Consider the following 14426-nt stretch of genomic DNA (forward strand, 5'->3'; position numbering starts at 1 on the left):
CAATGGTCTATAAGGGGTATTAGCTCTCCCCATTACCCAAAAGCACATCTTCTCCATCCTTCTCGTTAGAAAGTTTCCTGGGAAGAAGTGTTCTTCCCCAGAAGGTCACATAATAAGCATATGAGAAACACAAAGTGAGTAGAATTATTTGGAAGGGAGTTGACATTTTCTCCAAGTCCTGGGGCAGCCTCAGGATGTGGCCATCCCTCAACAGTGGCTCCCTCCCACGGAAGGCTCCATCTACCTACCCAGATCCTACTGGAGGCTGATGATAGCATTTGCCTCTAGGAATTCTGGAATTCTCTGCTGAAGACGCTCTCCATGCTGACACCATCTTTCACTGGAGATACTGGCGTCACAGAATTGCTCTCTCTAAAGGCTGCACCTGTTAGTTGCATGCAGCTCGATTTTGTTCAACTCTTGCCCAGTTATCTCCATGGCAGGAAATATAACCAAAGGGAACAGTTAACCAGGAGAAAGGAAATTACACAGATGAAGGTGCTGTGAAATTTCTATTTGCTAAATATTGGAAACAAGCTAAATGTTTGTCAACAGAGTAATAGTGAGTAAATGGTGGTACATGATCTGGAACATGATTTATTCATTCTCTTTTTCATTAAACAAAAATACTGACTGAGAAGGAGGTATCCATATAGCAAAGAATCTGATATTACTTCTGCCTTCAGTGAGTGCACAGTCTGGCAAAGCCTTCTAAAATGATAATTACAAAGCTACATAGAAACAGAGAGCTATTTGGGGTTTAATGTTAAGAGGGAAAAAAAGCTTTTTGTACATTATTTTGCAATTCCAAACATGTTTGAGTGTGAACAAGGTCTAGATGGACAAATGCAGGAATGAAAGTATTGCAGAAAATATTTTCTTAAATATTATTATAATTGTTTTTCAAACTTCAAACCATCCAGAATGTTTACTGAAAAGCAGAAAGTTGCTCCCTTGGCCCTGGCTCTACAGGTTGGCAGTAGGATGGACGTTGAGAGTTCTCTCCAGATGGGCAGGGGCGTGGCATGGAGAGATTGGGAGGAAATGTTCAAGGCAGTCTGGAATGGTTGGACCAAGGAAGGCTGTCAATTTGTAGATCTGGGAGTGTTCATTGAATGTCACTGTAGGAAACCAGCTTCCTCTGAGCATGGGTTGTGTCATGCAGCACAGCCTGCAGGCTTCTCCAAGCTCTGTCAGCACCACTGCCTGGGCATGGTGTAACTGTGCCAGGCAGGGGAAGAGCTGAAGTCTGGGAACCAGACAAGAGGGTCGGGATCTGTCAGAGATAGTAGATGGATCCTCATGCTGGAAAGGATGCTCCCTACGTGTGAGGTACCATTACCCCCATTCTACAGATGAAACTGAAACCCAATTGGCCTCAAGCTAGTCAGTGGGCAAGTGGTGGAGTTAGGACCAGAATCGAGCCCTTCTCACTTTTGTTTCTTTCTGTTTCTCCCCCTAGGCCTGGAAGTAGGTGGAGATGTGTGAGGCTGTCTGGAAGGGACTGGCTGACAGGGCTTGTGGAGTCTTTTTGGGAAGAGAGGAGACAATGGGGAATCTGTTAGTGGGACCACATGATGGGTGGTCTCAGAAGCCAGGTACTTGAGTTTAGTCATGTTGCAGTGGGCACTGGGAAACCCTTGTAGGTTTAGGGTCGTGATTAAAAGGAGTTTAGTGAAGAGGAGACTGGCAGTGTGTGCAGGCTGATGTGGTCAGGTAAGGTTTGTAGAAATATGTCTTCCTCCACTTCTAATCATGAGATTGGAAAGGCAGCTGCATTCTTATATATCCCTTCCCCATGAATACCATCACCTTGTCCGGGTGTGGGCACATGATATAAACTTGCCAATCAGAGCCCTTCCCTGGGAATTTTGACCTTAGGATCAGAGCGAGATGGGTCTCTGTCCCTCTCTGATGGCAAAGTTGTGACATGTGGGTCTGGGAGATTTGCCACCATGATTTGAGAGTCAGAGAGAGGAAATTCTAGCTGGGCTTAAGCCCTGGTTTCCATTCACTCTAAGGGCTCACCATCCTCTTTGCAGTTAAGCTAGTCTGGGTTGAAGTTTTGTCATTTGTAAACCAACATTTGTGAGAAGAGACATGTTTACTCCTTATCATTCAAATTTTGAGCACAATGCTCAAAAACATTTCTTGCATGCAAAAAACAAAAAACTGCCCTTATTCTGTGTCAGAATCAGAAACTCTAGGCTCTCTGTAGGGCCATGGCTTTGGGGATCTCTTCAGAGAAGGATGGACCCATCTCCATCGCTTGTATGTTGAGTAAGATTGCTGCTCAGAATACTTTCCCTCCTGCTCCTTTGTGATTCAGATGGGGATAAACTGACGTGGACTGACCGACCACACAGCACAGCCAGATATTTCCCATACAGGTGGTAAAGATATCTTCTGAACTTCTCTCCAGCAAATGCATAGATGAAGGGATTGAGGCAACAGTGGCTGAACGCAACTGTCTCAGTCACACTGACAGCCAACCTCAGATCCCTCTCTATGTCACAACTGGGAAAGAAGTCATAGAGCCGGAGGGTCTCCAAGAAAATCAGAACATTGTAGGGTGTCCAGAAGAGGAAAAACACGATGACTACCAGAAAGATCAGTTTAATGGCTTTAGCTTTCTTGTGGTTCTTGCAGGAAAACAGTGTCCAGATGATTCTGAAGTAACAGTAGCTCATAATGAGCAGGGGGAGCAGGAAGCCAAGAAAATTTACTTCCACGTTGCGGAGCACAGGCCAGATATCTTGGAGGACTGCTGGGTAGTCGCCAAGACATTCATCTTCTTTTTGCTTTGTGAACATAAACTGGGGTGCCGCCACCAAAATGGCTGCTGCCCAGACGCCGAGGCTGATGGTGACGCCATGCTGCATGGTCCGGTTTTTCATGGAGTTGGCAGCCAGGACAATGGCCAGGTACCTATCAATGCTGATGATGGTGATGAAGAAAATACCCCCAAAGAAGCCGATGAAGAAGAAGGCAGTAGTGAGTTTGCACGTGGCATTGTGTAGGCCTTGTTCACTTATCACATAGTGAATCCAGAAGGGTAAGGTGGCTACAAAGAGCAGATCAGACAAGGCCAGGTTCAGGAGGTAAATGTCAGTGATACTCTTGGGTTTCTGGCTGTTGGTGAGGGCAAGCACCACCAGCAAATTTCCCACCAGGCCAAAGATAAAGACAACGGAGTAGAATATGGGCAGGAAAACCGTCCCAAAGTCCACGATGTCCCCCGTAAAACAGGCTTCAGCAGACTCATCATACTCAAACCCTTCTGGAATTGATTCAGGGGAGAGGGTGGGCATGGTGAGGACCTGGATCAGAAAGGAAAATGAGTACCAGCATTAGTTCTAAGAGGGATAGATTTGGAAATCTGTATAGCCAAGGGCAGGCAGGTAAAACCAAATATTGATTGTGTATTGACTGCATTTCCCAACTTCCTGGCTGCCATCTTGTTTAATCCCCACAGCAGTCCTGTGATGAAGGCTGTAACAAACTCATTTGACAGAAGAGGAAACCAGGTCTCTGAGAGTTTCAATGACTTGCTCAAAGCCGCACAATCAACGGCTTAGCTAGTGTTTGAATCTTAGGCCTTTTGAGGCTTGAGCTAAATCTTCTCTTCTTTGACTTTCAAAAGTCTTTCCAAAAAGAAGCCAGCTTGACCAGTGTGTGGACAGGGGAAAGAGAACCTTGGGTCTAGAGGGGTCCTAGTCCAAACTTCCCCCAAGCAATTCTCCAATTCTTCTCTCTTCCTTTACTCCTCCTCCTCCAGCCTCTGGCCCCTCATTTCTCCTTCCTGAAGGCAAGGCTGGAGAGAAAGTCCTCAGACACCCTCCCCAAGCCCAGAGCAGACCACTCCCTCATCTTTGCTTTTTGAGAGACATTTCTATTCCTTGTCCTCTTGCAACCAACAAGCTCTCTTCTCTAGCAGGGATCAGACAACACAGTCATACACTTCAGGGTGACTAACCCATCTTGTTCTGCCCAGAACGTTCCTGTTTTTAGCACTGAAACCCTCCAGTCTCAGGCAAACCAGAATGGTTGTTCATCCTAAAATCCCAAGGGAAGAGGAGGAATCACCATTTTCAAGGGCTGTGTTGTCATAAAAGGGCCGACTGATCCATGACGGAGGACTGCGCTCAGTCAGCCTGCGCCCTGGGTCCTGAGTGGCTAAGTGACCCCATAGTTACCAACCCCTGCACTACAACTGGCCTGGCCGTCCCTGCTGTTCTTATCTCCTGTTTCCTCCTGAGCAGGAATGGAAAGAAAAGAATGGTTGGGAAATAAAAATTGTCCTCTTCTCCTCTCTTTCCAGCCAGGACTCACTGATTATGTTCCCCAGGGGCTTTGAGGGCATCCCTTTCACAGTGGTGCTGTGGGTGCCTCTTCTTCCTTGTGATACCACAGGCAAGCCCCTCAAACCCCCAGAGCATGAGTCCTGGCTGCCACTGCCTCCCGCCTCACCACAACCAAAACCAAAGCTCGTGCTTGTTTAACCAAGGGAGTTTTCACACTCCACTGCTCCCTTTTCATGTTGGTTTTATTGAGATGATGTGTCAATTAGGGCCTCTGCAAAGATGCCTGAGCATCTTTTCCAAGATGGCAGGGCAAGGGCCTCCAGCCAGAGCTCTGCTTCTCCCTTCCCAGGCTCTGCTCTGTTCACCAGCCCATCCCTGCACCTTGCTCAGATGCTTCTGGGACCAAGTGGTTCCAGCTTTCCAACCTGGGCTATCTCAGGCTGCAAAGGAGATATCAACCCTGGAAAATTGTGTGTGTGCGTAGGGAGGGGAGGCTTTCTTTGCTTTCGGCTGGAATACCCTTTTCTTAGAAAGCAACCGCTAGCTGTGACCTTAATCAATAATGTTTAAGTTGAACCATATAAAACTGCTGATAGTCAGCCATTTTTGAGCTATGAAAATGTCAATTTCATATGGTTCAATCTGAAACAAGAGGAGACTGGAGAATCATTACTTAGTGTATGTAGCTTGTGGCAGAGGCAGGGTCTTCCCAGACACGCTGCTGTGTAGGAGGGAAAACAGTCAAGTCCTTGGTGGCTATAAGTTAGGGACCCAGAACAACTAGCCACCCCCTCCCTCTCCTCCTCCCTGGTGAAAGGAGCAGGAAAAAAACTCAAAAAAAAACTGACCTCAAGAGGAGACCAAAGCCAATAAAAACTATTCTGCACCTATTTGGGCCTATGGTCAATCCTTCAGCCCAGGAACTTTGCCATCTAAGATTGGCTTGATTTCCAAGCTTGGTGCTGTGCCTTACTCCCAGGAACCGCCTACAAATCTTCAGGCATTTGAGGTCATTGAGAAGGGAGAGCAGCAAGGTGGGCAGAAAAGGTGTGTGATGTGGACTTGAGCTCTCCCAGGATCGAATCCCACCTCTGCCTTCTCTGGCCCAGTGATCTCTAATGAGCTTTGGAACCACTGAGCCTGACTTTCCTTATCTGAAAATGGGGATTCTTATGCCTGCTCACAGCACTGAATGAGGGGAGCGCTTGGTACAGTTCACCACATACAGCAGGCACTTAATAAATGTTGATTTCCTTTTCTGTACTAGGTGAGGAAGCAGAAGCACTTTGGAAATTTGGAATTATCCAGGCTGCCTCACCTCCACCTGGGCATTGTGTTTGACCTTTAAAGATTGTAATTATTTTTCCCTGAGATAAAAAAAAAAAAATGTTTTCTTTTCAGATACTTTTTGGAGGGGGAGGGGAGGAGTAAATCACCAGTTACTGAGCTCTTACTAAGCTGCCACATGCATTATCTATTTAACCCTTTGAGCAATTCTGAAAGGAAAGTTCTACATTTAATTCACTGCCCTGTGGAAAGGCTCTGAGGATATTCATGATGAAAGGAAGGAGAGGTTGGGATAAGCGTGTGGAGGTAGGGATAGTTAGAGATAAGGCCGATGGACAAGGGGGCCCTTGAACTGTCAGAGAGCTTAGTGGGTGCCTGGTGTCTTGAATGAATGAGTGCCTGAAAGCAGTGAGCAGAAAAGAAATGCCTCAGCCCTACAATGTGGAGCTCCAGGAGACAAGCTTGGGCCCACCTGCCCAAGAACTTAGACAACAGCTTTACATCGCAGCAAGCTCTTTCAGTGTGTGCCTGTTGGACTTATCCAATCATGAAACAGAGACTGGCATGAGTAATTTCAGCTCTCTCTTCCACACAAATGACAAGGCACAGCTGCTGCCACCACTGCCTGAATCATGGGTGATGCAAGGGTCTTACTGGCTGGGAAAGGAATTTGTGGTCTACTTGAGAGCCAGCTCAAACCCTGATAAGATGATAGCCCCAGAGTATGTGGGACACTGTTTACAACAGAAATCTGACATCATTTAAAGAATTCTCCTTCAATGGATTATTTTGCTGAACTTGATAGCTCAAAATATCTTTTTAGGAATGGTGTGTCCTGAGCTGAGTGGACCTTTTATTTCTGAATCCTCTGAGATGTCCAAGGATTGGTGGATGATCCTAAAGATAGGGCCCCCTGGCCTAGATGGGGTATGGCCAGTCCTTGTGAGTGGGGCTCAGTGAAGATTAAAGGCCTGCCAGGGGCTGAACTGGATTTCACTTTAGACTAGATTAATGCCCCTGAGGACACTTGGAATCAAAGAACCTGATGAGATAAGGCTTTGCAGAGGCTACTACACTTAGCTAAGCTTCTGGGTATAGCTCTGAGAATGGCACCAGCATCTGAGGCTACATCTTAAACCTTAGGGCAGTAGCCAGCAGAAAAGAAATCCCCTCTAGGCTCTTCTCAGGCCTCCTCACCCTCTATTCATTTAAGCCAAGGTTTTATTAAATGGTGTTGAGCTGGGAGAGTTTGACCAAACCTGAAAACAGAGCTTTGAGTGTATGTGTTTCACACCCAAGTAGAAATTAATTTTGTATACTCTGCTTTATAAAACTACCAGCTCTCCTCCACTGCCGATCCTGCTCTACTTCCTCCATCCCACTTCCTTTACTCAAGCCTGCTCATTTATTTTTTAATTTTTTTTTAAGGGGGTGGTCATCATTACCCATTGTTTCCAACCAGCTTCCCTTTTTCTGTACTTCCCTTCTCATTTAGATGAGCCAAATCCATTTCTTCTTCTATCCAACATCCTTATTTTGTTGCTTTCTCCTTCTGTTTTGGCCTTGCATGTTGCTTACTCTTTTCTAAATCTGGTCTGTCTTCTTTTAGTGTTTTCCCCTCCTTGGTCTCTGTTTATGGCTTTCTAGGCCCTTGGGTGAAGACTAAGTGTGCAGTCCAGTGTAATGCCAAGAAAGCTGTGAGAGCTTTTTTGTCTTTTTCCTTTGGACCAAATGAAACTAGAGAATTGCTTAAGCCCCCAAACAACCTTTCCCTGTGAGGATGTTACTATCCTGTTAATGTTCCAGAATCTGAAGTTACCTTCAGAAAGCACCCCCTGTAGAAGGAGAAGAGGCCTGTCATTCCAGGGTGTCTGCTAAAGGTCATGTTCCATATGCAAGTCTCCATTAAATTCTCCCCACAACCCCACACAAGAGAAATTATCTCCAGTGTACAAATAACAAACAGTGGCTCCGAGAGATTTGAGTAACTTGTCCAAGGGAGCAATGGAATCAGGATTTCAGCCCCCTTGGGGATCTCCCAATATCCCATGCTCCTTGAACTGTACAATGCTTTTCCTCTTGGAAGGGACATCCGCAGGCCATCGCAGGCCACTTCTCTAGAACTAGAACTGAAAAATAGTAGACACAGGCTTCCTGCAAGCAAGGTGGTCCACAGTGCTACTCTGAACACTATTCTTAGGCTTCTCCCTTCTGGACTCAGAATCCAGCTGTCTGACCCTCAATGCATGGCCCCTGGGAAAGGAAAGGAGGGGAATTATTCACCTCTCCATCCACTACTAGGAGGTCTTCACAGTGAGACCCTAAAATGTAGCTCTCATCAATGGAGGTGAAGAGACTGGGATAATTTTCTCTGAACAAGAAAAGGTTGAAGGGTGGAGAGCCACATACTTCATGGGAGCCCACACATCCCCTATCTCTGCCTCAGTTTCCTGAATGTGAAATGAATGCATTGGACCAGACCATCTCTGACATGCTATGGTTTCTTGGTGAGCATAAAGCAGAAGGAAACAATCTTGAGTTCCAGGTCAGAGAAAGAGTGGCTTAGTGTGAGCAGGAATGACTGCCAGTGGCCTGTGCAGGGAACATAAGGCCTCTGGGCACCCAAGGCCCCTCAGCCTGGGTGTGTTCAGATATGGCTCTGTTCAGAGATAGAGCTAGATTGATGGATTTCCCGAAGCCTGATGAGTCTTTAGTTTTACCTTGTACTAGATAGAAAGTTCTCAGAATGTCTGCCAAGCTCACATCCCAGTGGTCCTGATGGTTTCCCTGTTTAAAATGACAACTATTTTTATAAGACACGCCTGCATCATCCCCTGTCCCCATGCAAGTAAACTGAGACTCTAATCCTTGCAACCAATGAACAGACCTAAAACAGCATGGTATTACCCACGCACCAGTGTTTTATGCAGACCAAAGGCAAATCCCAAGAAAAAACAAAACAAAACAAGAAAACACAAACAGCAACAGGAGAAAATCTTGCCAGAGGTAAAAACCCCTCTGGGTTACTGAGTTGCCCCCTTACAAAACCTGCAATTGTTTCAGTCTTGAAACTGCTTCCTCTCCTTTCCTCTTCAAAGAACTGAATGGGATTGATTTACTTCTGTTTAAGTAAACTGTGAGTTTTTGAAAGGAAATGCTTTATGACTTTTTTTTTAGATAATTAAAGAAGAGATGGACTTGTTAATTAATTACTAATTAAGCAAATATCCATTGAACATCTTTACTACATGCTGGGCACTGCACTAAATCCTGCAGAGGCAAGTGTGTAAGACACAATCCATGTAAGTTTTTATTATTGTTTAATAAGAGAATATAAGAAAAGTTATGGGAAACTCAAACACTGGACCTCTTTATTTGTTCCCTTGGGGGCCCAGGGTGCGTGATGGAAAGAGTGTAACTGAGAAGTTGCGGTTTAAGCTGAGCCTTAAAGCTGGGTGGAGTCTTCTGGGTGGACAAGGATGGAGGTGGGAATGGGGTGAGAGAGGGCTTTGAAGTCAGAGGCACGGAGGGTCTGAGCACAGGGAGGTTTCCTGGGGCCAAGACCAGGCAGTGAGGGTGTGAGGGAACACTCTAGAAGCAGAAGGGAGGAGGACAGTAGGGTTGGGAGGACCGACGCACCCCCGGAGCCTTCAGGAAAGCCCAGCTCACTTAGTCTGAGTGGAGGGCTCGGGTAGGGATACATAGAAAGCCAAAGCCGAGAAAGCAGAAGGCCAATGGAAGGGCCTTGAATTCCACGCTAAGGAGCTGTAAAGAAAATTGCGAAAGACTCTAAAATAGTCCCCCGCCCCTGCCCCCTCCAAAAAAAAAAAAAATACTGTGTATCCCATAGCAGTGCAAATAATTTTTGTACATAGAACTGCAAATTGTGTCTTGTGGAGAGGCCGGTGATAGTTGCCCTGTGGATATGGACCAATTTGGAGTTTATCTGTAAACCCTATCAGCATTCCTGGAAGTAGCTTATCCATGCGGTTGCCTATGGCTATAGTTTGCTCATATGGATAGGATTCCACTTATTATCATTTCTACTACTGATGAACCTGTGCATGGTTTTCAGTTTGGGGCTAGTTTGATTAGTGTCGTCAGGATCACTTTTGTGCGTGTACATCTCCTGCAACACAGTGCTGAGCAAAAGAAGCCAGACCAAAGAGGGGTCCTACTGCAGGAATCCACGTATGTGAAGGTCGGAACCACGCAAGGATAAAGCATAATGCATACTGAGGTAGAAAACTTTCAGGAAAGGCAAGGAAGTGATTACCATCAAGTTCAGGATTGTGGTTTCCTCTGGGGGAAGAGGGAGTTGTGGTTAGGAATGGACAGCAGGGGAGGCCTCTGGGGGCTGGATGGTGGTTAGGTGGGAGATCAATTTATAATAAATTGTTAACCTGGACACTCTTCTCTGGCTTGATTATATTTCACAATAAAATTAGTTTTAAAGAAAAGAACAAAGAGGGCCTGGAAAGATATTTAAAGAGACGTAATCTAGGTTTTGTTCCCTACCAAGGCTTACAAGTCCTAAATAGTTGCACTTTGGCCCAAACAAGAAAATGGGGAGGCTGACGTGTCCACTGTGGCCAGAGGGCTGGGGGAACCCCACCCGTGGGGCAGCCAGCAAGCGCAGTCTGCGCTCCTACGGAGGGAGGCAAGATTAAGGTTCAACTGGAAGCCTCAACCTTCTCCTACTCTCTCAGGCAGAGTGAGCGAAACAAGAGAGCAACCCCTCAGAATCCCTGGGTTGCAGATGGGAATCGCAAGTCCCCAGAAATGTCAGTAATCCTGAATCATGTCATCGTGACTCAGTTGCCTCCTTTGACTGTGTCTTGTTAAGAAACAGCAGGGCTTCCCCTCCCTGTTTAGATCATCAGCTACAGGTGCTGGTTCTGAACATGTTCAGGGGGGAAAGGTTTGAACCTGCATAAGATGGGGGTAGCTGAGGATTCTGTTGGAGGTCAGAGATTGGGTCCAGAGGTTGGAGCTGGGATGGGGCACAGCCAGATGTTCTGGACCCCAGCAAGGAAGTTCTTTGAAGCCAGGGCTCTGGTTTTGGAGGACCATACCTGGATACTGCTGCCTTTCCAAGAGTGGGGCTGGGGCACCACCCAGGCTGGGACAGTGTGGGGAAGGGAACGGAAGTTGGTCCTGAACTGGGTGAGCTCTAACACATCCCTTCCTCTCTTGCCCCCACAACCCTGAGACCATCACAACTTCATTCAAAAGTAGTCAGAATTTTTAAGGTACCCAAACTTTTTGAGCCTCAGTTTCCCCATAACAACATATATTGTTTCTTGATCACCAAAGTTCCAGTGTGCTTGGAACTTTAGATACTTTTATGAACCTTGCCCTTATTCCTCACAGAAACTCAAACCGTACCCATCACCTGGCTTCAACAATTATCCACCCAAGGTCAATCTCCATTTTAAAAGCAGGAGACTGAGGCTTAGCAAGATACAGCCAAGACTTCATTCCAAAGCCAAGAAACAGCCACCCCATCTCTGAAGTGGGGAGAGTGACAGTTACCAAGCAGGGTTGGGGTGAGGATTTTATGGACTGGAATGTATCTGGCACATAGTAGGTGCTCACTTCTCCAGGGATTAGGTAAGAACCAGATCCATCTGAGTGCAGAGACCAAACTGAATTTGGACTGAGACCAATTCCTGTCCTAATTCCTTTGTGAAAATAAAGCCAAGCAAAGAAGGCGGCAAAGGACATGTATCTGCCCTGGGCTTCCTGAGCCTATTTCTCTTCTCCAGTGGTCTTTAGCCCTAGTCATTGCCTCACCCCCCTCCACCCACAGTGGTCCCAAAGGCTCAGCTGCTCAGGTGCCCTCCCACCTGCCCTCGCAGGAAGCCAAGCACCCCTCACGCCCACTCCGGGGCATACCTGGAGGTCCTGACTCACCTGGGAAGTTTCTTTCTATGCTTTTCATGCAGTCCAATCTTCCTCTTTCCTTTTGGTTTTATTTTTTCTACCTCAAATTTTCTACCTCAACAGGTATTCAGGAAAAAAAAAACACACCATTTTTTGGGGGGAGTGGGTGGATATCCTCAAATTCCCTAACCTTTCTCTGGACTCAGCTGTGAGCTCCCAAAGCAGGCCCTATAGGGCTATAAAAAGTCTATGATTGCCAGATATAAGTCAAGCAGTGAGAAATAAAAAGCCCCAGTTAGAGCCCCGGGCCTTCTAACGTTTTTCTTTCTGCCTTGCACCTGCACCCTGTCCACTCATAGTTTCTGAAGACCACATTTTCCCATCACACAAAACTTCTTAGCCTGAGACTCCTCACAATTATTATGCATTAATATTTGAACATCAAACTTGTGCCAGCAATTCATTAAATAAAATAGTTTTCATTCTAAATGCAACATATGCTTATTATTTAAAAATGCAGATGGCACCAAAAAAGCATAGAAGAAAAAGGAAAAAAAAAATACAACCCACAATCCTGCCAACCAGAATCAACCATAGTTACCTTTTAGTTTCTTCCTTCCAATCTTTATGCATATTTTATATGAATTGTAAAAAAATAAAGCAGATACCATTTAACAAACTTTTTATTATTAACTTTTTACACATATAAAAGCAGAAAGAACCCCAATGCACCTGCACCCAGTTTCAGCAATTTGCAACTCATGGCCAATGTTTCCTCTATTCCTACTTCATTCCCTACTGGATTTCTTTTTTAATCTCAGATGTCATATAATTTTACCCATTAACACTTAAACGTGCATCTCTAAAAGATAAGAACTCTTATTTTAAAAAAATACAATTTCAGTACTATTTTCTCCGTATATAATTAATCATCCTCACTCCATATCATACAGATGCAATTGCACATCATGCTTTTTTCAGTTAATGTCAAATCACGAGCATTTCTCCATGTCCCTAAAATGCAATGACTAATGCTTCTAATCACATTCTACCATATTAGATGTATTACAAATGATCTGATCACCCACTGCATCCCACTCCTCCCTGCCACCCTCGGACATTTAGGCAGCAACATCTTCAGGAAAATGGTGTGATTGTGTCTATTTTGGCAGGTAAGGCAAACCCACATCACTGACCCACTCAGACCACTGACGGCTGTGCCCAACCCCGCCCGCCCCACACACAGGTGCTGACGGGAGACCTTGCTCCTACCTTGGTGGATTCAGAAAGCAAACCTCTGGATGTGCCAAGCAGCTGCCCTGTCCCCACACAGACCCTGCCAGAGGCGAGTATTTCCCCTTCCCTTCCTCTGAAAGCATCTTTATTTGCACTGTTAGCCAATCATTTCTGGTTTCCTGTGAGGTAGACTATCTTTAGATGCTGCCTCAGGCAAGCCCGGAACATCCAGGCTGGAGGCCAGCTGGTGACAAAGGTCTGAATTAACCAATGGGTGGCCAGATCCTGGGGACAGACCCCAGGAGGCTGAGGGAGCTGTGATTTGGGAGCTGTGCTATTGACACCCACGTGGGTAGTGGACAGGGAACAGGCCTTGTGGTCAGGCAGTACACTTCAGATCTCATGAATGGGATGCCTCCCCGCCAGCTGCAAAGCCTTCTTCAGCCTCAGCTTTCCTGCCCGTAAGAGGGAGTCCATCCCACACCCCTGCTAGCATTGGGGGTGCTGATTAAATGAGCTACAGCCTATCTTCTCACAGTGTGGTCCCAGGAGCTTGGAGCAGGTTAAAACGCATCGCTGCAGGCTCTGGCCCAGACATGCTGAACCCAAATCTGCATGTTAATGAAATTCCTAGGAAACGTTAAGGGATTTCAGAAATGGAAAAAAGTCTCTCTTTCCTCTTCAGCTCTGAGAGGAGAAGTGAGCAGAGTAGAAAACTGGAGACAGGAAAAGAGTAATTCTAGACAAATGCCATTTATTGCATTTGTCTTAAGGTTTACATTTTAACATCACTCTATGCAATTTCCCAGGCTTATTTCATCATATTCTGCTCAACTGTGACAAAAAAACATTCCCCTTTGATACAATAGGTAATAGCACCTGCCAAAGTACTCCAGGAGTGTTTTGTATAAAACACTTTTAGGCATCATTCAACTATTTTCTTTGCAATATTTAAAAAAAATCTGTTCCCCAAAATATGATATGTACTTCCAATAAAGTTTAACTTGCTGATTGAGAATAACCCAAAAAGGAATGAATTAACTACAAACTTGAATTATAAAAATATTTCCACTTTAGCCCTTTGAAATTCATAGATAATTAAAATTAATTGCTCAATTGTCTTTATATTGCTCTCTGGTGTTCTGGAGGGTCTCTTTTAAGAACGAAATAAAAGCCATCTATTATTAATACTCATTCCTTACAAACAATGTGTATGATGTCCTTAAAAGAAGTTTTCTCTGTTGTTGCTATACAGATGATATAATGCTCAATATCAAGGGACAATAAAATACTAGAACTCCAGGGTCCCTCTCACTGATCAGCCGGCTGCCTAGAGGGTAAGTGTCCTACAGAATAACCTCACGCATGACAGCAGTGATTATAGAAGTGACAGATGAATTTCCCAAACTATTGGTCCAAGGGGATTTTACTCATTCCAACAACAAAAGTTCATTACAAAGTACGAAGGTAGAGCACCAGCCATGCAGCAGGCTCAATTGACCCTAAGGAAACTAACAAAATATAATATTATGGGGCCATACTGTGCGTTCTGTTTTGTAGCGGAAAAATGTTCAATAGACTATAATTGGACCAAAAAAAAAAAAAAGGTGTGAAATTTGGGGTCCAGTGCAGCCATATTAGTTCCTGATAAACTTCCTCAGTTGGATAAACTTGAATCAAGAAATTTAGAAACCACAGGTATGCTTTTTAATC

The 14426-nt window shown here is 45.2% G+C and overlaps 1 protein-coding gene across 1 annotated transcript; it reads right to left on the reverse strand.

The window, feature by feature from the left end:
* Positions 1-577: 577 nt before the first annotated feature.
* CX3CR1 (C-X3-C motif chemokine receptor 1) lies at positions 578-12862 on the reverse strand. Its single transcript, XM_037847529.1, has 2 exons — positions 12750-12862; positions 578-3320 (listed from the first exon to the last, which is right to left on the reverse strand). The coding sequence occupies exon 2, from the start codon at positions 3309-3311 to the stop codon at positions 2241-2243; it is 1071 nt and encodes a 356-aa protein (XP_037703457.1). The 5' UTR covers positions 3312-3320; positions 12750-12862; the 3' UTR covers positions 578-2240.
* Positions 12863-14426: the final 1564 nt, after the last annotated feature.

This window comes from Choloepus didactylus, chromosome 1 (assembly GCF_015220235.1).
Source record: "Choloepus didactylus isolate mChoDid1 chromosome 1, mChoDid1.pri, whole genome shotgun sequence".
Taxonomy (NCBI): domain Eukaryota; kingdom Metazoa; phylum Chordata; class Mammalia; order Pilosa; family Megalonychidae; genus Choloepus; species Choloepus didactylus.